The following is a 27,135-nucleotide window of genomic DNA, read 5'->3' on the forward strand; positions in this document are numbered from 1 at the left end:
TTTACAATTTTATTATTATTATCTTCTATTTTCTTTTCTAATTTTCTATAATTCTCTTCCAATTTCTGTTCCATTTTTTTCATGTCTTCTTTGACTTCTTTTGAATTCTGTTCCATTTTTTGTTCTATTTTTTTCATGTCTTCTTTGACTTCTTTTGAATTCTCTTCCATTTTTTTGGTATTCTCTTTCATTTTTTGTTCCATTTTTTCCGTATTCTCTTCTATTGTCTTGTTCATCTGCATCATTAATGACATCAAAGCTGCCATATTGACATTTTCCTCTCTTTCTGGATTCATTTCTGCAGTATCTTGTGGAACTTGAACTAAACTCTCCTCTTGTATAGGTTGTGTTTCTACTTCCAAATCTTCTTCATTCTTTTTGCTTCTTGTACCTTTCTTTCCTTGAGACATTTTGAGACTTTACTTGTTCAAATATAATTAAAAATAAAATCTATAATTTTTTCTTTCTAATGATAATTAATTTAATTATATGAGAGCACTTATCTTCCCAAACTAATTCTTTTAAATAGAGAGCCCCGCGGTGGGCGCCAAATTGTTATGATGTATTATTTGTGAATGATGAGCAATGAGTGTTTTTAATAATATATGGTTTTTATCGCGGTTCTCAAAGAATTAGTTTGTAAGTACTTTTTTAAATTATCTTTATTATATCTATTATGAAACACACACACAAACATATATATATATATATATATATATATATATATATATATATATATATCTAACATAGCCAATGTAAATTTAAATAAACTATCTTTAAATTGAAATTCTTATGAAACTAATTAAATTCTATAGACAATGTAAAATTTAAACAAACTATCTTCAACATTGAAATTGTTATAACACTAACTAAATTATATTAACAAAATTTTGTACCTTTCTGTCACTGAATGCCTAAATGAACTGTTTTCCACTATATAGATTTTAATCACCACTCAATATCTTCGTTCTCAGCTTCGGTTATCCTTGTTTTTGTGAAATTACTTTTTCCAATTATCAGCTTCCACCAATTTAAAATATTTTTCTTCACCAACATTTATAAACCACCAAACAAACCAGCAAACAGCATTTATATTTATTCTTCTTTTCAATATACCAATATCCAATCACCAAATATATTATATATTTATATTTATTCTTCTTTTCAATATACCAATATCCAATCACCATATAATTATCATAAGTTGATTTATACTAATGTCCAATCATCATATAATTTTTAATTTCTTCCAATATCCAACCAATATTCTTCTAATATACTTTCCAATATTATCACATTTTAATACTCAATCACCGATTATTGCATACTTTATACTTTCTTCCTAATTCTGACTAAACTGTAACTGATCTGACTTCTTCTTATTAACTGAATGTCTTATTTCATACTAACTCTAACTAACTTTCATACTAAACTCGCCATCTTGAATCCAAATCACCGAGTATTTATACCTTTTCAATCTTCCAGAACCATCTGGTAAGAAATCCTGTTCGATTTGTTCTATTCCCTACCTATATGAATGTTCTGGAAAAAGTATATGTTCGATCCACAGACATAATCATATTCGAGAAAGTTCTTCCGTAAACAAAGGTTAAATTCTGTATTCTAGAGAATTCCTTTCTTTTCTATCGAGAATTTTGTTGACATAATAGGCTTGTAGGCTTTTCAGATCAGAATATACACTTAAATCAGTAACTTAACACTCTAATTTAATAAACTACACATTTTAAACAACATATTATTATAACCCCACTTTATATTCGTAATTATTTAAACGTCACTTTAAAGAGTATTTTTGGTTGCCTAGTCACATGGCTCACTTAAATATATCTACAACATTATAATTACTAAAATAAAACTTTTTTTACACTTATTACATGCTAATTTCTTAAAAATGCCCTCACATAAATAATTTTTATAACATTTTCTAGTATTTAACTTATTAAAATAACCAAATACTTTTAATATCTAATATTATCTAGTATATAACTTATAAATTAATTTTTTAAACAATAATCATCTCAATATATATATATATATATATATATATATATATATTATAGATATATATCTATATATTATATATCTATCTATACTCTATACATATATATATATATATATATATATATATATATATATATATATATATATATATATATCTATATATTATATATCTATCTATACTCTATACATATATATATATATATATATATATATATATATATATATATATATATATATATATATATATATATATGTCTAGAAAATCATCCTGCCAGCTATAAGGGATGCTCAGTATACACAGAGCTACAGAAATAAAATTTCTAACGCTTAGAGATAAAAACGCAAGTCAACCACCTCGTGCAGTACATCCTTCAATCACTCAACCAACTACCAGCTATGCGAAAATTGTTGCAGGAAAAGATAATAGAAATATATCCACCATAGATGAGACTTCTCATGCAATAGAAACAACTCCTCAGCATATACAAAATAATTTAGAACTACTAGTACATAAGTTAATGGAAAGAATGGATAAGATGTTTGATCTTATAATGTCTCTGATATCTAAGCTTAACCTTCAACACCAAACTAAAAATGTGCTGTTGGAATGCAAATGGCTTTACAACTCATTTTCACGAAGTTAAAGCATTTATTTACTATTATAATCTAGATGTTATGTGTATTTCTGAAGCACACATGACTAAAAAGAGCCATTTCTATATTCCCAAATATTCAACCTACATAACTCAACATCCATTAGGTAAAGCCCACGGACGTACGGCAATTATTATAAGAAATAACATTAAGCATCATGAAACAAATAAAATTAGTAAAGTTAACATCCAAGCCACTTCAGTGTCGGTCGAAGATTCACAAGGCCCGATTATTCTATCTACTGTTTACTGTCCACCGAATAAAATAATTAAAGCTGATCATTTTACTGAATACTTTAAGATACTAGGACACCGTTTCATTACTGCTGGAGATTATAATGCCAAACATCATAAATGGAGTTCCAGAATCGTAACCTCACGTGGACGAGAATTATTAAAAGGTATTAATGAGAATCATTTAATTCCTTTCTCTACTGGAGAGCCTACGTATTGGCCTACTGATAGACAAAAAATTACTGATCTTATTGATTTCGCTATAGTAAAAGGAATATCACATACCTACCTCCAAATTTCTTCTTCATTTGACCTCTCATCAGATCATTCCCCTTTCTTTATAGATCTACAAAGTCAAATTTATAACTGTCATAAACACTCTCCAATAAAAATACAAACTGGAACAGATATAGAGAAGAAATAAAAACATCCATTAATCTAAACTTGCCTCTTAAAAGTGATAGCAACATAAAAAATGCAGTGGCTCCCTTAACCACGGTTATTCAGCAAGCTACTTGGAGGTCCATCCCAGAAATTAATTACAAACACAACTCCGAGTCCTATCCTACACACATAAATACACTCATATTGGAAAACAGAAAACTGCGAAAGAGGTGGCAGCTCACTAGGCATCCAGAAGACAAAGCAAATCTGAATAGAGCTTGCAGACTACTCAAAAGAAAACTGATCCAACATAAAGATAATGGAATCAACAAATATTTAATGAACCTCTCACCTGCAGATGATACAAACTAGTCGCTGTGGAAACTAACAAAAAAACCTAAACACAACGAACAAATGAATATGTCAATTAGAAAACAAAATGGCACTTGGGCTAAAACTGAGATAGATAAAGCATATACTTTTGCAAATCATCTATGCGAGGTATTCCAACCGCATCACAGGGAAGTCTCAGTTGAAGAAGAGCAAGCTATCCATGAAGTCGTAAATGTACCATATCAAATGGCTCCACGTATTAAATCTGTTAAGAAATCTGAAATCAAAGAGATTATTGATAATCTGGAAATTAAAAAGTCACCTGGATATGACTTAATATCTAGTTTAGTACTAAAAAATCTACTCAACGAAGGCGTAAGTTTAATTACTCATATATTTAATTCAATATTAAAAACAGGTTATTTTCCACTCCAATGGAAAGTTGCTCAAATTGTTCTTATTCCAAAACTCTCATGGAGAGGAGGAAGTTATACAAATGGTTTAAAACAAATGTAACAAGATTAACTAAAAAATTTTTAGAGAAATATAATGATAATTTGCTGTCTTTTAAAAATGTATGGTATGTTGGTCTTATCTCCAAAATTTAATTCATATTTCCTCATCCCATAAGTTCAATTTTAAGATCCTACCTGACAAATCGATTCTTTCAAGTCAAAAGAGGTAGGGAAATCACTAACCTGTTTACAATAATTTGTTCCGGAGTTCCACAAGAAAGCATACTAGGACCCACCCTCTACTTAATATACACATCCGATTTCCCAACGACGACCAATACAACAATCGCTAGATATACCGATGACGCAGTTATTGTGACTTCAAATTCAAATTAGGAATCTAATTCAAAAAATACTACTGGTTACTCGGCCGTAAATCCACCTTATCATTATGTAACAAACTATTAGTGTATAAAGCAATTATCCGGCCCATCTAAACATACGGTATTGAACTGTTGGGAACTGCACCAATACTAGAGAGATTTTAATCTAAGATTCTTTGTGCAATCACTGATGCGCGTGGTTCACTCCAAATGCAGACATTTACAGCGACTTAACGATCCAAACAGTAAATCATAATATGATCGGTAAAAGCAGTAATAAATATTTTACACGTGTGGAAAAACACCCCAACGAGTTAATAAATTTATTAGACAACTCCACACAACTACATGGAATAAATATTAGAACTGCTCTTGACTTACCGTTAAGAAAATAGGTGTCTAGACTTAGTTTTAATTATTAGTAATAAACTCACTGGAAGTTAATAGTCAATCGTCATTGGAATAAAACCCTTACTTACATATGTTCGTTCAACAAAAATAGTAAGTTACTTGTTTTTAGGTAACAACTGTAAAAGAAAAGTTGTAACAAAGTCGTGAAATATATTGTTGGTTGTATAAATCTACAGAGATTCTTAAAATGTATTAAATATAAGTAATATGTGTTGTCATTGATAAAAATGAGTGGTAATGTAGAGGAAGATTAAGAATAAATAATAAAGTAAAAGTTAGCGGAAGTTTATGGAATTAGGAAAACAGCTATCCGTGAATGTGGCCCAAATTCCGTTAAAAGAAGTGTTACTTTTGGCATAATTAGGAATGTCAGAATTGTTTTCAGGAATCTAAATGTTGATGTTTATTGATTTGCAAGAGGTGTGAGAAGGTCGAAGTGGTCTCTCTCTTGGAGTGTTTTAAGTATCTGATGTTTGAATACCTTACTAAAATTTATATAATGGAGGTAGTCCTTGGTATTAGTTAGGTTGTTTTTTTAAGGTATTATTTACATTAAACGAGATTTTAATTTTGTGGCATGATGATGAGATTTTTTTTAACTCTTTTAGATAATTTAGAATAACAAAACGGTAAAGAGCGTAAATAAGAGAGATATTAGAAATTAAAGCCTCCATTTGTATTGTAGTTAGACGTATAATGTATAGACCATAGCCATTATTTATTGCAATTTGTTTGACAATATTCAGTTTTTTGTTGAATTCAATTGGTCAAAGAGGTATAAAATATAATATATAAATAAAACTGCAGAACTCACAAAGCTTCTGTGAAATGGGATGACTTGAAAAAAAAATGGATAATATCTGATGATCGATAAATAGAGAAAAATATTGGATTTAGATGTTTCTAGTTCCTTCATACACCGCCAGCACATCTTAGGATACTCATTTTTATATCATCTATGGCTATTTCTTTGCGCCAGTGTCTCAATAACTCGAAAGAACCTATCAACTACATAAATCAAAGTGGTATTTACATACTCAAATGTTCCAACTGTGATGCTACATATATAGAAAAAACTCACAGATCACTGTCATCTTACTCCTTAGAACACACCAAAAGAGAACACTTCCACTTTCTCTTAACATTTGAAACAACATAACCACACTCTCAATTTTCCAGCAGATATATCTCTTATATACAATATTCCACAAAAAAAATTAAGATCTTTACGAAGACTTCTCATCATACTTATTGTGAGAACTAGACTAATTCGGTAATAAAACGTTTTGTCAGAATTTTTAAATGTATTAAGACGACATCAACAGATGCTGTAAGAGCCGTGGCTTTAGTCCAAGATGATCGGAGCCTATATTATGCCACCCACGCGTTAGGTGTAAGTCTTTGCGCTATTCAAAGAGCTATTCAGAGCTATTATTTGTTGTGCTAGTTAGATAGTAATTATTAAAGTAAATTTAAAAGTAATTAAGTACAAAATTAAGTGAAAGTGATTTGTATACTGAATATTGAAATCGTCAGTAGATAAAATATACTTTTTTCATCTACTTGGATTTAAATATTTAAGTAAATCACTGCAATTAGTTATAAGTATTATCCAATTTCCATGAACTGGTATCACAGCGAAAGCTGTAAAACAGCACCGGCTTTAGTCGGATTTTAAATCCATTTAAAAGATGTCATCTTCTAGTCAGCTACCACAAAATGCATCATACTCAAAAGCAGTTAGTCAACCACGTAGTATATTAATCCCAAACAGAGATTAAGCTATTATATTTAATACCAGAGAATTGTACAATTAATGACTATCTTGAAGGATTGAGTCAGCATAAAGAACCAAAAAATTTAGTTTTCGCATCTCCTATATCAAACGGTAGAATATGCATATATCTATCATCTAAAAACCTAGTAGATAAATTCATAGCAGAAACAAAGAAAATAATAGTAAATGGAAATATACTAGAAGCGAGAAGATTAATAACTCCATCAAATAATAAAACTAGGTTTAAATCCTCTGTCAGACATATCATACCTACGGGTAGGAGCAACTACTCCTACCTTTAGTCATATTCTAAGCTTTCAAAGACAAATTTTCGTTTCATCTTTTCCAGACAACTTTGTACTACCTGAATCTTTTATCATCAAGTTGGAACAAACATCATACCGCATATTTATAGCTCATGACGAAATATATTTCAAATGCAAATTAACTGGACACCAGACAGCTAATTATCCAAATAATTTACCTTTTAACCATCCTTACAATGAAAGTGCAATACAAACAGTAATAAGACAAAATTCATCAATAAATCATACTCAACAAGATAATCTACAAAATACTCCTACAATCTCAAATACCACTCCCTCTACACCTACTACGCCTTCTCAAACTATATTACAAACAGTAGCAATCCCAAATTTATCAATAAACCAAACCCAATAATGCTCACTACAAAATACATTAATACATTTGACCACTTCTTCAGTTAACACTACAATCGAAATACCTACATCGTCATCCGGAAGATGACAAAGCAACCGGAAAAATAACCCTAGAAGATGCAATCACGCCACCCGCCGGAGAAACCTTTGAAAAACCTAAGCTTCAATTAAAGAAAAAAACCAAAACTGATGACAAAATCTTAAGAGATGAGATACCAAATCTCCAAACATTACTAGAACCAGTTAGAGAATATGTAGAAAACGAAAAACAATTGTTAAGCTTTAATCAAGTCGTGGATCTATTCGAAAATATACAAGGATCAAAAAGACATAATCAGCGTAACAAAATTGTACTCAGAAGACTCTCATGTACTTATAAAGTTTCTAAGGGAATTATACCCATACTATATCGACAAAAGAATGAAAACCAAAAGCACCAAATTAATACGAAAACTTAGCAAACACATAGGTTTACTCCCTGTAGCTTATTGTTTAAAGAATATTCCGATTCATCGGTAAATAATTCCTCTAAAGAATTATTACATTCACTTCTCTGCTTTAATGGAACTTAAATGGGTTTTACACCCATTTTGAAAAACTAAAACATAATTATGTCTGAAACACACCCATCTATTATCTGTCTACAGGAAATAAATTACAAAATTTTAAACCATGTATATAACTTTCATAATTATTCATGTTTCTATAATAACAGATTAAAACAAAACACTGCCAGTGGAGGAGTAGCAATTTACGGGTATGAAAAATTCATGAGCACACAGTTACCAGTGACTTCAAATAATATTGAATTAATAACTATCGCAATAAATATACCTCAATTTATATATGTAATCTGTAGATCCCACCAAATCAAACTATATCCCAAGAAGATTTAACAGCTATTTTGGAACAAATTCCTTTACCTAGAATTATCGTTGGAGATCTTAACTGCCACAATCCGATGTGGGGTTCCATAAAACTCAACCCGAAAGGACGAACTATAGAAGATATTATAACATCCCAAAATCTGAATCTACTAAACGACGGAAGACCAACCAGATTAAACATACATAATGGCACATCATCGGCAATTGATATTTCTCTGTGTGATCCAGTTCTGTCCACTACGTTAACATGGAACGTTCTACCCTACTTATATGGTAGTGACCACTACCGCATTATAATTTCTTTAACGCATCAGAAAACCACAAATACCGAATCGCCTATCTCAAAGTGGAATATTAAAAATGCTGATTGGACTAAGTTTACCAAACAGATCGAACAGGACATTAACCAAACGAACTTCACATCATCAAACGACATTAACAAGTTTTTAAGTACATTTTTACAAACCATTACAGCAGCCGCAGAGACGTATGTAAGAAAAACAAAAATTTTAAATAAACATAAACCTCTTCCGTCTTAGACACCTGAATGTAGCCAAGCTACAAGAGTATATAAGAAAGCTTTCAAATAGAATAAAACATCATAAAATAGACAAAAACATAACGGACTACAAAAAACGAAGAGTTGAGGCAAGATACATTCTAAAAAAGAATAGAAAAGAATCATGGAAAAAATTCATCTCATCTCTAAATACCTCTTCAAGCATAAGTACAGTTTGGAGAAACTTAAGGAAAATCTCTGGCAAAAGCCAACCATATAAAATTCCTTTTCTAGCAAAAAATAACAAAATAATTAGTGATAGAAAAAAAATCGTAGATATGTTAGCAGACTGATACGAATTAAATTCCAGTGATGAAAATTACACTGATAATTTTTAAATACATAAAAACAACGTAAAAAAAACATATTGGGATTCGACTGACATGAGATTCACAACCTTAATGTTCTTTTTTTCTTCATAGAACTTGCTGAAGCCTTAAACTCTTCCAAAGATTCAAACCCAGAACCAGACGGTATCCGCTTAGCATTTTTACTACATCTACCAGACAGTGGGAAACATTTATTACTAGACCTTTATAATTTTATCTGGAGTTATCAGGTTTTCCCATCAATTTAGTCCGAAGCAATACTACTACTTTTTAAGCCTGAGAAATCATCCCGGACATCACCTGAGTCATATCGACCAATATCTTTACCCAATAATATATATAAAGGGTTAGAGAAAATGATAAATAAAAGGCTGATATGGTATTAAGAATAACAAAAACTCCTTATTCTACAACAAAGCGGATTTAGGCAAAATCGATCCACTATAGATAACCGTCACAATCAAGATGGCGTCCGATAGTCAAGTCGCAGTTTTAACAGCGGAACTAAATAAGCTAAAAAAGCAGGAATTAATTGACATATTAGTGAATCTAAAGTTACCACTGTCCGGTTCTAATCCTCAGTTATCAGATTATGTTAATAAATTAACACAAACAGTGCAAAAAGGTATTAAAGCATTCAATGTCGAACATAACCTAGACGTTATTGTGACTATCATTCCATCTAGAAAAACGTACGGTAGAGCAACAAGATTTAATTTCTTTATTAAAAGATAAATATAATAAAAATTTAGCAATGCCCGTTCCAACGTCATCTAGTGAAAAAACTGTAAATAAAGCAGGCCCGACCAACTCAGGTTCTACCAGTCAAGAACCCATTAAAATTTCATTAAACAAAAACACAAGTCTACCTCATCCATACATGAGTGATGAACAAAAAGAGAATAAAAACAATCTAAAAACAGGACACTCATCTTGGAATACCCAACCGAAAAAAGAAAACAAATACAAATCGATTATTGAAAGCAATGAAACGTCTACTGGAAACACCATTCCTAGACAAGGTCATGTACATGTGTCCCGCATTGGTGTTGATATGAAAGCCGATGATCGTCTAAAATTTTTGAGTGAGACGGTACCTATTATTACTTTTAACTGCGTTGAATGGCATAGAACTGATAAATACTCCACATATAAGGTATCTTCCCCTTTCGATAAAATTGACGAAGTCTACAGTCCTAATATTTGGCCCAAAGGAGCTGCCGTTAGGAGATTTAACTTCAACAGAAATTTTCAGCACAAAAAGAAGACGGAGGAAGGAACCTAGAAGCTTATACAAAATTTTATCAAAATAAACTAATTCGAAAAGGTACGGTAAGCATGTTTCATGTTAATTTGCAGTGTATTTCAAATAAAGTCGATATGATAAATGCTTTTCTTGCGGATCAAAAATTATATGACGTCATATGTTTTTCGGAGCACTGGCAAAGTGAAGAAAATTTAAAATTAATTAACATCTCCAGCATTTCATTAGCTAATTTCTTTTGTAAGGTAAAAAAGAAACAAGGCGGAGTTGCAATTTATCTAAAAGAAAATCTTATGTATTCTTCTCTTAATCTAAATGAATATAATGTAGAGCAAAGTTCTGAGTTTTGTGCAATTTATGTACCTTCAATAAAAACCAATATTTTAACTGTATACAGATCGGGTAAGGGTGACTTTGACTTATTTTTGGTGAATTTTGAAAATGTCATATCATCCTTGCTTAGTAAAGCAGACAAACTTATCATACTTGGTGATTTTAATATAAATTTTAAACTTGAATCTGAACCTTTTTTTGATATTCAAAATCTATTCATGTTCTTCATCTTTTGGTCTGAAAACAACTATAAACGATTATACTAGAATCACATCCCAGTCCAGTAGTTGCATCGACAACATTATGACAAATTTTTCTGAAACTATCTACAGAGTGGGCGTATTTGAACCTTGTTTTTCTGACCATCGAGCTCAGTTTTTATTAATTGACTCTAAGCATAAAGTTGTTGACCCTTATCAAACATTTCAACGGTTTATTGCTTCTTCTGGTTTACAGAAGCTTAAACGTGCGCTAGCTAGTACAGATATGGACTTTTTCTACGATATTAATAATGATCCTGATTTTTTAACAGTCTTTCTTACCGAAACTTATAACAATTTAATATTAAAGCATTTTCCATTAAAAAAAGTACGACAAATGGCTGAAAAAATACCTGTGCAATGGTTTAATAATGAATTAAGGTCTTACAGATCCAATCTTTCTCTTGTTAAACACATTGCAGATGCCACTAAGGATCCCGATTTGTTCAAAGTATAACAACAAAAAGTTGAATATAATCGGCAATTAAAAATTGCTAAAAAGTCAGCTTACTGTAATTTTATTACTAATTCCAATAATAAACCTAGAGACTGCTGGAAAATAGTAAATTTCAAAAGAAACTACACAAGATCCAGTTCGGTACAACCTGATCTACCTCCAGACAAAATGAATCAATTTTTTACTACAATTGCAGAGAATATAATTACATCTCTTCCCAATATTAACGTCGATGTCCTCGTCAATTATAGAAATTATCCTTCTCCAAGTCCTTTTTTTTTCGTCCCGTTCTGGAAGAAGAGGTCTCTCAAATAATAAAATCTCTTAGTAATTCTAATTGTAGGGGCGTTCACGAAATTAATAGCAAAATTTTAAAAGAAACTTGCCACATAATTTTAACACCTTTCACTCATCTTATTAATTTAATTCTATCAACTGGAATATTTCTAGAAGTACTAAAATACTCAAAAGTACTACCAATCTACAAAAAAGGTAATTCCTCAAAAACTGACAATTACAGACCTATAAGCATTGTTTCTACTTTTGGGAAAGTGATTGAAAAAGTTATCAAACAAAAATTTTATTCCTATTTTGAGTCAAATAATTACTTTAGCAACTGACAATATGGATTCAGAAGTGCTCGTTCTACTACGACCGCGGTATTTAATGTTGTGAGCGAGGTGATTGATGGGCTTGAACGCGGCAATCGCATAGCAATTTCTCTTTGCGACTTGTCGAAGGCTTTTGACTGCGTTTCACACGACATTTTGCTTCACAAATTAAATTACTATGGAATCAGAGGTATCCCTCTTAAGCTTATAACTTCTTATCTATGTGGCAGACACCAGGCGGTAGTGTCTAAAGGTCATCTCTCCGATTTTCTATCCGTAAAACATAGAGTCCCACAAGGTTCGGTCTTAGGACCTCTTTTGTTTATTATTTATGTCAACGATCTGCCTAAATTTATATCTCCGTACAAAACCATACAATTCGCAGATAATACGACATACGTTATATCAGGAAAAAATAATGATGATTTAAAAATGTCACATGAGGAAGTTTCTACTAAATCTAACTTATGGTTTGCTGCAAACAAACTAAAACTTAACTCTGATAAAACGCAAAATTTGGTTATATCTGCAAGTAATTTACACAATGATCTAGTTAACAAAGAGACTGTTAAACTATTGGGAATAACCATAGATAATCGACTTAACTGGTCGGCTCATATCTCACAACTTAAGAAAAAACTATCAAGTTCATTATTTGTTATTCGCCAACTAGCAAGGGTTGTCAACTTTGAAACATTAAAAATGACATATTTTTTCTTATTCCACTCTCATCTAAACTATGGTGTAATTATATGGGGCAAATCAACAAATGCACTTCAAATTTTTAGAATGCAAAAGAAAGCTGTCAGGATTTTAGCGGGGGTTAGTTATCTAGAACACTGCCGACCTTTCTTTATCAAATTCAAAGTTATGCCGCTACCTACTTTGTTGATATTTCAAGTTTTAACTAAAATTTACAGAAAACGTGCTCATTTAATAAAACAGTCTGATATCTATGTTCACAATACGCGAAACTGTCACTACCTACGAACAAATCGCTGTAGATTAAGTCTTTCAGAAAAAAATAGTCTTAATTATAGCTATTACAATATTTTACCAAAAAATATAAAACAGCTAAGCTGCAATAGTTTCGATAAAGTTATAAAAAAATATCTTCTAAAACATTGTTTTTACTGCTCAGAAGAATCTATGACTCATTGCAGAACATCCACTGAACTGCTTACCGTAACTTTACCATAAATGTTTTTCTGTTTAATATATGTTCTTGTTTGTATATAATATTTAAGTTACGTTTTTATATTCATTTTTTAATACTATGTATGTTCTTTTTGACTTGCTACAAACAATATTTGTATATGTTATGTAGTTAAATAAATACTCTACTCTACTCTACTCTACTCTACCTAATAGACTTAGAGTCAGGAATACATGAAGCATTACAAATAAGCAAGATTGTATCGCAGTATTTTTTGATATTAATAAAGCTTATGATACTGTCTGGCGATTCAATATCATATCAAAATTGAATAATTGGAATATCAGAGGAAATATGTTTAATCTCGCAGCTTTAGAGTTCGATCAGACAACGTTAACTCAGATAAAAAAGTTCAAGAGAACGGAGTACCACAAGCATCAGTTATAAGCTCAACCCTTTTTCTAATAGCCATAAACAATGCTTACCGATTGTTAAAGAAAGATTAGACGCTGATGACTTAGTTTTACTTGCCAAAGGAAAAAACTCTACATCTATTCAAAAACATTTACAACAAACAATCTTAGAATCTATTCAAAACACAGCTCTACTAATAGCTACAGGTGCGTTTCGAACGATACCAGTTGAAAGCTTACAATGCTTAACAGGAGTCACCCCTAAGTTTACGATGCAAATACCTTTCTCTCTCATACGTCTCTTAAATAGATAGTAATAAAGAACACCCTACTTATACCAATACGTTCACAGATCGATTTCAAGACAGTTTCTCTACAACAAGACTAGATCCACCATTTTACGAAAGAAACCTACATGACATACATCCGACATACATCCTGAATATCCCGAAATTCTCCAAACAAATTTTCTAACTTCTCCCCCTTGGTTAATACCAATTCCCAAGATTAATAATAACCTTATTATATATGAAAAAAGTGAGACTATAACAGACCTGATTAAACAATCATTCCTAATAGAAATGAAAAGTTATAAAAATCACTATAAGATATACACTGACGCATCCAAATCTTCTGACGGTATTGGTGCACCCTCCTCACACCCAATACATCCTTCAAATTTAAATTCAATCCCATTACTTTGTCATACACTGCAGAGTTGTTTGCAATATTACAAGCACTTATCCACATAAAATAGTCAAAACAGTCCCCGTCTCTCATAATAACCGATTCACTAAGCTCACTTTACACTATCAAACGTTTTTATAACCAATAATCCAATTGCCTCACATATCCAATCAGAAATAGAGATTCTAAATAATAATAAGATCACTGTTGACTTTATGTTTGTTCCATCACATTGAGGTATACAAGGAAATGAAGAAGCAGATAGCTCGCTTAGCAGCCTTCAGCCAGGACTTCATTCCTATTAATAAGGTTTCGATGACTTCAAGTCAAAAATAAAATATAAAGTGTTAAGTGCGTGGCAAAATAAGTGGAGTGCATCACAAAATAAACTCAAGGAAATCAAACAATTAGTGAAACCGTGGCTCCAACCCACAGCAAATAGACACGACCAAGTGAGAATAACTCATTTGCGCCTAGGACACAGTAACTTTACACATAAACACCTCTTTACGCGAAATGTGCCGCCAATGTGTGAAAATTGTCAGGTAACACTCTCCGTGAAGCACATACTAACTCAGTGCAAAACATATAAAGCAGCAAGAAAGAAGCACACTATCCCAAATAATATAAAGGAAGTCTTAGGAAAAAATATGAAGATTAAAAACACAATAAGTTATATTGTTCTGAAGCTATTTTCTTGTGGCATTTTGAATTAATTACTATTAAAATGGGAACAAGCCACAATTAAAGGTTAAAATACGTTTATTGACGTTTTAATTTCCACTTCGGAAATCGTTCTCAAAATACAAACATTAGTAAATTAAACATTTTTTTTTTTCAAAAAAACAAAACTGTCAGTTTCTGACAAATCAATCATGGCCAACTCACAATAATTATTAGTAAACCTTAAAATATCTACCAAATTAATACTTCAATGGAAAAATAAAAATATCTAGAAAACTGATAACTTTAGGTATAGAGAGTACTTAATAAAATTTGAAGTACGATATTAGTACTTTTCGATAGTGATATAAAATGCAGGGTGTTCTATTTAAAATTACCAAGAAAATAATGTACTTGCATTTTGACTTACCCTGTATTTGATTTAACGAATAATATGAAAACATATATGTCTTATAATTTTTAATAATTAGTAAAAAACTATGGTTGTAATAGATCGATGTTCCTATACTCCTTTTTAATTATACAGGGAGTTAAACTTAATATTATTTTCAGGTAATATTGGTTATAACTTTATAAATACCCGGTATAACATAATAAAACTTTACATTGTTGTGATGTGGAAGTGAAGCAGATTTCAAATTTAAAATTTAAAGACCAAACATAAGTTTGGTCTGCCACTATCTTATAGAACAATAACTTTTTTTTGTAATTTTTACTATGACAGATCTACTGAGCTTCCTCACACTAATCAATCACCCTGTATACATTGTAAGAAATTGAATACTTGTAATTTGTGTTTGTACCCCCTGCTAATAACTCTTAGTAGTTGATGCAGGGTCATTTTTGTTTAAATAAAAAAATTAATAAATAAATAATCATTTATATTATTGCATTATGTTATATATATTATGATATAATTTATATATTTATTTATATATAATTTATATTTATATTTATTTATAAATATTAATTTATATTAACTTTTGCTAGTATCATCGATTAAAATGATAGTTCTATATGAATACTAAAAGTTCATAAACATAACAAAAACTTACCTATCAACACTAATACAGCACAAATGTAGAATGGACGCTGTAGAAAAATATACGTCTAAAGAGTTCCACACGTCGCACATAAAATAACCAAATATCCATCTCCCCCCATTCACTTCAACACTAAAATTAAAACACATGGCCCAAATCGCAACCAACATGTCTGCCAGAGCCAAACTCACTACAAAGTAGTTCGTGATTACCCGTAATTTCCTATGTCTCATCACGGACACTATCACTAAGAGGTTCCCAAAAAGAGCCGCGACGATAATGAAAGCCATTGTTATAGTCTTTAGAGCTACTAAAAAACATAGAAACCATGAATGGGACGGCCATGCAGAAAATGAGTAGATTGAGCTGTTGGTTATGTGATCGGTGACGTTGCTTTCGGTTAGAGGTTCGGTGGTATTGGTTTTTTGTTCTGTAATCTTCATAAATTCGTTCATCGTTAAAGAAGTTTTGAGCAAACTGCTTTCCAGAATTTGGTTACGGATTGTTGTATTGGCACTTCATTGTTTATTGTCTTGTAATGCTGAAACAAAATAGAGTATTAAAATACTTTTTTCATTTACAACTATATAATTTGTGAACTTATTAACCAGATACATCGTTACCGTTTACAGTGGTAAAGTGGCTATTATCACTATACAAAGTGTTGTCAAAATTGGCATAAAACCGGCATCCCAAAAGCCTAATTCCTTTTTTTTACCTGTACTTTAGAAAAATATGTTTTTAATTATCTATCTGTATTAGTCTTCCTTATACCTATCTCTTGCAGTTTTCAAATAAATTAACTTTATACATTTTTGTCACAATGTATGTTGTGTTAATTTAATTTTAATTTACAACTTTCATATTGTAAGTTACACATTGAATAGATTTAAAAGATGATATCAAAGAAAATAGGCACTAGCTTATTAATGTAATAAATATTTAAAATGGCACCCATGAACGTCCAATCATTCATAAACTCTTTGAATCAGATTTTTATTAATAATATCAAGAGCTATTTCGTTAAGAACTTAAACGACTTGATTTATTATAGCTCCATCAGTAGTGAGGTTTAGAGAACACCTCATTATTAACATATTTTCAAATATAGTAATTTAACGGTGATAACGGGATCTTGGTGACCGCAGAAACGGATCTTTATTAGCTATTCGTTTAGCGCTAAATATTTCATCAAGCAATGTGCTGAATCTTCGAATATTTTGAACCGGTGCTCCATTTTGTTAAAACCAAGCCTTGTTAGCCTATTTTTATGTAAAGTGTGCAGTAACGCTCTCCGTTTAAATTTTCGTCATAAATCATCAAAGCGACTACCTTATTATTTTTTTCGGCACACAAAAAGCTGAACAAATAGAATGCTTGAAATTCACTATTTCACATGAGCTGAGAATTTTTGTCATTCCAGAAGTGACTGCTATGGCGGTTAAACATACCATTTTTTGTAAACTTCGATTCATCATACCAAATAATTTTTTTTAACATCATTTTTATAAAATCTTAATCTTGGCATTACATTAAAACCCATTAACAAAATTCTACATGTCTTACATAATCTCCAGGATGTAAATGTTGAGCTAGTGTATACGAATATATCCAATGATGTTTTTTAAAAATCTGTGAATTGCCGAGTTCAAACCTGCAAAAATTGCTTAAATTACCGTAAGGATGAATTTGGATTAGTTGCAAAATATCCCAGGATATCTATTTGTAAGTTTTTATTATCAACGTGGGTCCTTTTACTCATAAATTGGCCAAACTGGTAATAGTTGTTCAACAAACATTTTACAGTTTTATAATGTGGTCGAGTTTTCTTAGGATATATCTCAGCAAAAACACGGAAAGTTCTGGATATCATTCTGATAGACTTAAATTTAAGGGTTAAATTGTAATTAAATTTAAAAATGATTATTTCTATTTCAAATAAGTTAATATTATGTGGTCAGGAAATTTAAAAAATTATGCTTATAACTGTCACCCAGTGGCATACAAAAAGGTTACCTTGTATGATGAAAAAGGCAACTTTACACTTTCAACGATAATGCTATCTGGTTAATAAGTTACCTAAAAATTTAAACTTGTATTTAAATTAAACTAGAGGGTATTAAACTTTATATACATGGTAGAAAAGTGTAATTTTCATGTAGAAACCATTGTAACTCAAAAACGGTTCACAATAGGTATGGGAAAGTATTAACAAAAAATGTTCAGAATAACATAATTATATTTTTAACATTAAAAAATATACAGGGTGCTATTAATTTATTAACATCGGTTCTAACTAATTGGATCAAAATTAATCAAACGCCATTTGGTTCATTTTAAAAAAGATACAATTTTTATTTTGGTAGAATTAAATATCTCTAATAATTAAGGAGATACGGTTATTTAAACAATTTATTTGGTAATAACAAATTATCTGACGGCTTTTTAGCCTGGTACATTCGAAAAACCGAATTTACGTACAAAAGAAAAACGTTAAGGCACTGAGGGAACATAAAAGTCCATACTTAAACCCCCCAGGTTCCTAGAGTATAACTAGTAAATATTTGATTTAATCCATTAGCGCCGTGCGTTGCTTTACAGCAACGGCAGACATGCCTGTATTTGGGAGGAGCTTGAAGTCGTAAGACAGTCATAAAAGAGGTGTGACCTTGCAAATTCCATCAACTATAATTGCCCACACTCAGTTATGCGTATTTATTTGCGGTGTTAAGAACTGTTTGTTAGTTTGGTGCATTTGAAGTTGAGTATAATATTAGAACTTAAAAATAATGGACATTCGATTTGAATAAGTACCATAATTTCGATATATATATATATAAAACTTATTATTTATATATGTTAAATTTGTGTTGTTTATCCTTCTAACAAAGCCTATCTTAATAATTTATATGAATTGATCAATAACTACTTGTTAGTGCCTGTAATAACCCAGCCGTTGCCTTAAAACAACGCTAGGCGCTTGTATTACCTATATTTTAAATTTTATCATTTTTGTTCTAGACGAGGTTTTTCGCTTGCTCGAGCCCTTCATATAACTTATAATGATGAATTAGATGGCGATATTTTTGTAGAACCTCCAGATACAAATGTAGACACTGACGACGATTCATGAGATGAAGATGGAGAAGGGGATGTAGTGATATAGTAATCAGATCTTTTATAATAAAAACGTATGGCCTTAGTAGTGTAATGTAATGTTAACACCTACCATTTGTAGGCTGGTAGATAACCTTTCATCCCGTCAATTACGTGCCGGAGCAGAAATACGACTACCAAACAATGAAAAAATTGGTTTGAACGAAGATTATATACAGAATGAAGACATTCCTGGCCGTGGCCAAATTTTGATTCTGAAGTGGTAAAAAATTGGATTTCAGATAGACTTCTTGAGCCTCAAAATTAACCTCAATGGCTGAAGGGAGCAGACTTTAACAAAGAACGTGCATCGGTATTTCCAAAATCCGACTATTCTAAATATAAACAAATGTCTCCAACAAAAATATTTAAACAGTTTGTAAATGGTGCATTTATCCAACATTTAGTGGACGAAAGTCGTCGCTATGCATTATTTTTAAATTGTCCCGATCCGAAGATAACAGGTGAGGAGATCCGTTTGTTTATTACTATTTTATATATAAGTGGGTATAATCAATTACCATCCAAGTGGCATTATTGGGATTATAATGACGATATGAAAAATTATGCTTTAACCAAGGCTATGCGAAGAGATCGATTTTTACAGATTTGCCGGTTTTTGCAGTGTTGAGATAATACCAAATTGACAAGGCGTGGAAAATGCGACCTCTTATGGACATGCTTAAAAAAAGTTGTGTTAAAAATTTTGTACCGGAAGAACACTTATCTTTCGATTAAAGTATGATAAAATACTTTGGCAGACATAGCTGCAAGCAGTTTATTAGAGGAAAGCCAATTATTTGGATTTGGATACAAAATTTGGTGTGTCAACACAAAAAATGAGTATTTAGTTAACTTTGACTTATACCAAGGAAAAAAATCCAAAATCAAATAATGACTATGAAAAACTATTTTTGTTTTTTGGAACGGCTTTATTTTCATTTTTTAAATTTCGTGGTTATAACGCCATAGGAATCATTCGCGAAACCCGAGTTCTCAGATAATGTCCGTTAACTCCTAAAAATGAGTTTTTGAAAAAAAGAACGAGGTTATTTTAAAACAACTATTGAACGAAATGATGGACAATTATAAAATATGTCCGGTGGATGGACAATGCTGCAGTAACAATGATTTCATCATCCTGCAGCACTCAAGAAGTAGGTCAAGTAAGAAGATTTTCTCACAAACTGAAACGAAACATAATTGTTTCTAGACCGAAATTGATCGCCAAGTATTTATGGGAGAAATCGACATTTATGGGAGGAACTGACCAAATGGATCAGAATGTAAGTTGCTACCGGATCAGTATTCGTGGCAAAAATGATATTGGCCAATTTTTACGTGGATGCTGGATGTTGCATTACAAAATAGTTGGATATTGTATAATAAAACTGGCGGAGAAAAGGTATCGCAATTAGATTTTACAAGAGAGATTGTAAGCACATATTTAGCAAAGTATAGTGTACTTAGTGGAAGTGTAAGTGGAAGACTGTCGGCTTCCTTGACAGCATCTGTCGACAGCCGAGTATCGAATGACATTCGTTTTGACACCATCAATCATTTGATACAGTACATACCAGATGGGAAAAAGAGAAGATGTGCGTCTAAAACATGTAAATTTATCGTTAGAACCATGTGTTTAAAATGTGATATTGGACTGTGTACTTCTTATTTTATACCGTTTCACTCTCGATAGTGTAAATTTTTATAATTAATCACACCGAATTACATTTTTTATGAATAAATATCAACTTTTGTTTTATTGCCTACTTTACAGTATCTCAAATGCATTAATTTTTTGGTTTATTATTTTCAACAAAAACTAGGTAGTGTAAGCGCCCAGCGTTGCTTTAAGGCAACACTTAATATCTCAGAAATGAAATATCTCAGAAAAAATATTTTATAAAGTTTTTTATTATTTAAACACAGTTCATTCATAATATTGCAAAAAATAATACAAAATCAATAATCTATTAATCTCGGCGCTAATGGGTTAACTAGTATTTTTTTTTCCAATTTTGGTTTTACCTTCTAGTAGGTTACACATATAGTTCTATAAAAACGGTTTTTATTATTTGATTACTGTGTTATTTTTTTGAGGTAATATTCACATCAAAGATATTAAAAAAGTTTATTAAAAAAATTCAAATTGAAAACTGCATCAACTGTGTTAAATGCTAAATAGCTATAAAATTTATTATGTTTTTCCGCAAAATTCATTAAACATGACGATAAAATATGCAAATTATGTACACGTTTAAAATATCGACCTCAAATAATTTAATAACATACATTTTTAACTAAATATTTCGTCAAACAAACAACATTACCACGAATTGATTAGATTTTAAATATATATTTCTAGTTACTTTTTCATTTATAAAAGTTAAAACAAAATTTGATGTTTGCCACATAATGTTGTTGGCCATTAAGTAGTGATCTGCTACATTTACATAAATACGAAATATTAGGATCCTCAAAAATTATAAGAAATTAAATAATCTAATAACTTTTATCTAACTGTCATCTCTCTAAGTTAAGATTATCTTCTTATTTTATAAAGAATTTGTTAAGAAAAGCTATTAAGAGTAAGGTTATACATTTTTGGCGGTCATTTTTAGTGGCCAACAATTGTATTTTAAATATGTCCTCGTTATAATGATTGGCCTGTACCTACTTTAAACTAAAATAATTATTACGATTTAGATTGTTTTGCCTAGTTTGTTTCAAGACAAGATATTTCATGCATTTTTTTTTATTTTTATAGCAATGTGTTTATAACCAGTGCTTACCCAATCACTTCTGTCAGGCCATGGAGATTGAGTGTATTAGTTTCTACATTATGAGATGGTGTACACTCTCTTCTTCTTGCTATAGCATGCTGGACGAGCTATACTGCCTGTAGTCAGTACCCCGATGTATGAGCGGGAACACAAGGTGTACTAATACTCATACTCTCATGAAGCGCATCTGGCGCTGCATGAGAACCTTCACATTTTACTCTTCTTCAACTAGTCGTCAGTTAAATGTCTTTTATCTTTCCTATCGGCCTCTCTTGGCCAACTCTTGTTTTTCCGACCCCGATTGGCTATTAGGTTTTCGAGGGCGGACGGGTCATTATTCTCTTTCCTTACTCTAAACTATTTTCTACCACGCAGAAGGAAGTCGGGCACAACTAGCAATTGGCGCCAATCAGCATCCGGGGCTGATGGTGTGAAATGAGCTACCGGTCAGTTGTGAGAAACCAGGCACGCCATGGAAACTCTGAGTCTGGAATAAACATAAAAATATGGAGCACCCTTAAAATTGGTACGTGGAATGTTCGAGGATTGCTGGAACCCGGAAAATTGGATGTAGTGGAAAACGAGATACACAATTATGCCATTGTAGGTCTATCTGAAACCCACTGGAAGGATAAAGGACATTATACGTCAAAAAATGGCAATGATATTTATTTCTCCAGCAATGATAACGAATCTCCGAATGTCGTGGCAGTGATAGTAAATAATGCCATTAAAACCTCCGTAAAAGAATACATAACCGTCAGCGATCGGATAATTGTTGTCAGAATGAATGCCAGTCTAGTTAGTCTTAATGTAGTACAAACATATGCCCCAACAAGCGAAGCTCACGATGAAGAGATCGAAACATTTTATAGTACGTTGGAGCAGACGCTTAGGAAGCTTGCAAATAGAGAAATCACAGCAGTCGTAGGCGATTTCAACGCTAAAATTGGTGTAACTACAGAAGATCATTACTTGCGACAGACCGTTGGATTATATGGACTTGGCCAAAGAACTGACAGAGGAGAACGCTTGCTACACTTTTGTATAGACAACAACCTGTTTGTTACTAATACAGGCTTTCAACATCACCCAAGATGACTATACACTTGGATATAACCAGGAAATAGATACAGAAATCAGATAGATTTTATACTGGTAAAAACCCGTTGGAGGAGCGCTGTTAAGGATGTTAAGACCTATTCAGGAAAAGATTGTAATAGCGACCATCAATTTTTATCAGCTGAATTCCGCATGAAGTTAAAAAACAGTCCAAAAACAGGAAATACAACAACTAAATGGCATCTAAGATATAACGATCCGTACAAAAAAGCCTCAATGCAAAAGCTATGTGACCTCAAACAATCATTAAATCCAGAAGAGTCCTCAAATAGCATATGAACAAAAACAAAATCCATATTGCATAATGCTGCGAAAAACATTAAGAGTGATAGAGAAGAAAGAAGGAAACAATGGATAACAGACTCCACGTGGACTAAAATACAGGAGAGGAAGTACTTAAAAGCCACAGAACTGAACAGTGAAATTGATAAAGAGGCATATAAAGCGCTGAATGGCCAAATAAAAAGACTCTGCAAAAAGGACAAGAACACACACTTGAACAAAATCTGCATGGAAATAGAACAGCATAAAACCAAAACTGAGACCAGAGACATGTTTAAAAAAATAAAGCAGATAACACGTTCCTTTACACCAAACTACCTTGCTATCAAAGATGATAACGGAACTCTACTCACTTCTAAAAAAGATATTTTACACAGATGGAAAGAATACTGTGGACGACTGATGATGGAGGAAAGCACAGACGCCCCATCACAACAAGAAGATGCCAGTTTTGTGACGGAACCTGACGTACTCAAAAGTGAAGTTGAAGCAGCAATTATGAAAGTGAAGTTGAAGCAGGCAAAAAAGTCAGAAAGCTGCCGGTCCAGATAACATACATATTGAAATGATTTGGGCCCTAGATGACGTTGGAGTGGATATAATGCATCAAATTTGCCAAAGAGTGTGGGAGACAGGTAAATGGCCTGAGGATTGGACACAATCACTATATATTCCCATACATAAAAAGGGAGCGAAAGATTTATGTAGCAACTATCGCACAATTGCTCTAATTGCGCATTGCAGTAACATACTCTTACACATAATTCTCGAGAGGATAAAGCCCTTTTTACTACCTAACATTGCGGAGGACCAAGCAGGTTTCGTCCCTGGACGTGGTACTAGAGAACAAATTTTAAACGTACGGCAGATTGTAGAAAAATCCATAGAATTCAACATCACAACATATTTGTGCTTCATAGATTATAGTAAAGCTTTCGATTTGGTCAACTGGAGTAAAATGTGGCAGGTTTTGTCTGAAATGGGAGTCCCCAATCATCTGATACTGCTAATTAAAAGCCTGTACAATAACAATTATGCCAGAGTTAGAATAAATGGGGAACTAACCGATAGTTTCAGGGTCACAAAGAGCGTGAGACAAGGCTGCATACTAAGCCCAATTCTATTTAACATCTATGGTGAATGGATAATGCGGAAAGCTACTGAGGACTGGAACGGTGGCATCACCATTGGCGGGAAGAAGATTTGCAACTTGAGATATGCAGACGATACTACTATCCTCGCTAGTTCTGAAGCTGAATTGATTCACCTGCTACAACGGATAGAAGACGTAAGCTTAACGATGGGCCTTAAAATAAACAGAGATAAAACGAGAATCATGATAATTCACAGAGCTAACAACAATCAAAATCATCTGGTCATGATAAACAATATCGCTGTTGTAGATAAATTTGTGTATCTGGGCTCATTAATAACCAACAAAGGAGGCTGTACTGAAGAAATAAAGCGGCGGTCAGCAATCGCAAAAAGCGCTATGGCAAAATTAATAAAAATTTGGAAAAGCCATGAAATAACTACCGATACAAAAATGAGACTAGTCAGAAATCTAGTTTTTCCAGTTTTTACTTATGCATCGAAATGCTAGACCCTTACTGAGAAAGACAAAAAGAACATAGATGTATTTGAGATGTACTGCTGGAGACGAATGCTGAGAATACCATGGGTGGCCCGAAGAACAAATTAATCCATACTGGACCAGCTAAACATAAAGAAAGGACTAAGAACACAAATATCAGAATAAATAATAAGCTAAAGAGGTTAGTCTTTGTATGTGGGTATATTTTATTTTATAAAAACCCTTAAAAGGGCAACATTACAAGCACGAACGTTTTCGGAACGTTCGTGCTTGTAATGTTGCCCTTTTAAGGGTTTTTATAAAATAAAATATACCCACATAAAAAGACTAACCTCTTTTGTTATACGTGGTATACAGCCAGCTACAGGAATTATTTTCCTTGTGGATTTTAAATAATAAGCTATTTTGACATGTGCTTCGAAGAAATGGTCTTGAAAAACTTACCATCCAGGGAAAAGTAGAAGGCAAAAGAAATAGAGGTAGATCTCCCACACGATACACGGACCATATTGTTGCTACTATTGGCGCTCCATTGTCAGAATGTGCTAGAATGGCAGAAGATAGAAAAACGTGGAGGAACATTGGGAAAATTTACGACTAAGAAGAAGAAGAACCCAATTACTGTGAACTGACAATCACTAAAGCCGCTTACCCAACTTACCCGTTTTAATTTATAATTATTTTATCTATACTAATATCTATTTGCGTATCAAATTTTTAAGCAATAGGTAGGTGAATATTAAAAAAAAACAGATCGACAAAAGGGATAAAAGGTTATGACGTTCTGAGAAATAAGAAAATTAAATAAATTTAATTGGTATTTAAATCCGTATATTCCTAATTAAATTTCGAATTGGAAATAAAACGCAAAAATAAAAGTGTTTTCCACTAAAGTTACAGTTAATTCTCATTAAAGATACTAAATAGTTATGATGCGAATGGTATTTCAATGACACATCTATTTGATGTACCTTTATATAGAACAACTAAAGTATAATTAAGCGACTAATGTTACTTAAAAGACAAACACTATATTGTATGAAATCAATAGGTGTATTCGTAAAAGGGGCAGCAATTTTCTTTAAAATCAATACTCTTGCGTGATTACAAAAATTAGGTAAAGGTCTTAACTCTTGTCTTGTCTCTTATCCAAACCGTTTAGTTTTAGTATATCTGTATGTGTATGTAGTGCTTACCTCGACATTTGAGAACAATAAAGACATACATGTGTTATTAGGCGCATTCATTTTTTATTAGATACGTTTATTTAAAAGCTATTAATAGAAAAGTAATAACGTAGATATTAGCCGATATCATAAATTAATATTACTCAGTTATTTATTGCCAAACTAGTATACTTAAAATAAATTTGAATAAAATATTATTAAAGACATAAACACAACAAACATAGATGATATCAACACAATGTATCTAAAAGTTACTAAGAAAAAGAACTATAAGAGTCCAGACCTAAATATCTGAAACAAACATCGAGAAGTTACCAAATCCATGGACCAGAAATATACAACGAAACCGACGTACTTGCCAAACTTATAAAAACCGTGAAAAACAAAAGAGCCTATAAACCAAAAGAAATCACTGTTGAATGTTGAAAAAGCAAAACACCAACGCTTGTTAATATGCTCATAGAACTTTTTAATAGATATCTAAACGAAGATAATATACCTGAAAGCTCGAACGAAGGATATATTACACCAATCCTTAAAAAGCGGGTAAGGCAGACTGAAAAAATTACCGCTGCATATCAGTTACCAACACTCTCAGAAGATTGTACGAAAATTTATAAGAACCCTAGTCGAAAATAAATATCAACCATTTGAGCTGTAACAGCAAGCAGAATTTAGAGCTGGACGATCTTGCATCGATCACATCTACACTTTAACTTATCTAAATCAAAAATGAATGGCTAGGGATAGATCAACTTATTTATTATTTGTGGATATGATGAAATCGTATATTACAATACCCCTATATATACAATGGCAAGTACTCGAAAGCTCATCTATTAATATTATTCTTATGATAGCAATAAAAAAGTTCTACACAATCTTCGATCAAAAATAAAGATTTTTAACCGGTTATCCGAGAATTTTAGGGTAAATATGGGACTAAACGATCCTGCAGTCTATCTCCAACACTCTTCAAAATCTACCGGAGTGAGG

At 31.9% G+C, this 27,135-nt stretch overlaps 1 protein-coding gene across 1 annotated transcript in view; it reads right to left on the reverse strand.

Moving 5' to 3' along the window:
* The window catches only part of LOC140446449 (octopamine receptor beta-1R-like), a 31,861-nt gene extending 15,391 nt beyond the window's left edge, over positions 1-16,470 (reverse strand). Inside the window, exon 1 of the mRNA XM_072539002.1 lies at positions 16,028-16,470. Within this exon, the coding sequence (XP_072395103.1) occupies positions 16,028-16,470 (443 nt within the window). The remainder of the gene's footprint in view (positions 1-16,027) is intronic.
* Positions 16,471-27,135: the final 10,665 nt, after the last annotated feature.

Source organism: Diabrotica undecimpunctata, chromosome 7 (genome assembly GCF_040954645.1).
Source record: "Diabrotica undecimpunctata isolate CICGRU chromosome 7, icDiaUnde3, whole genome shotgun sequence".
NCBI lineage: Eukaryota > Metazoa > Arthropoda > Insecta > Coleoptera > Chrysomelidae > Diabrotica > Diabrotica undecimpunctata.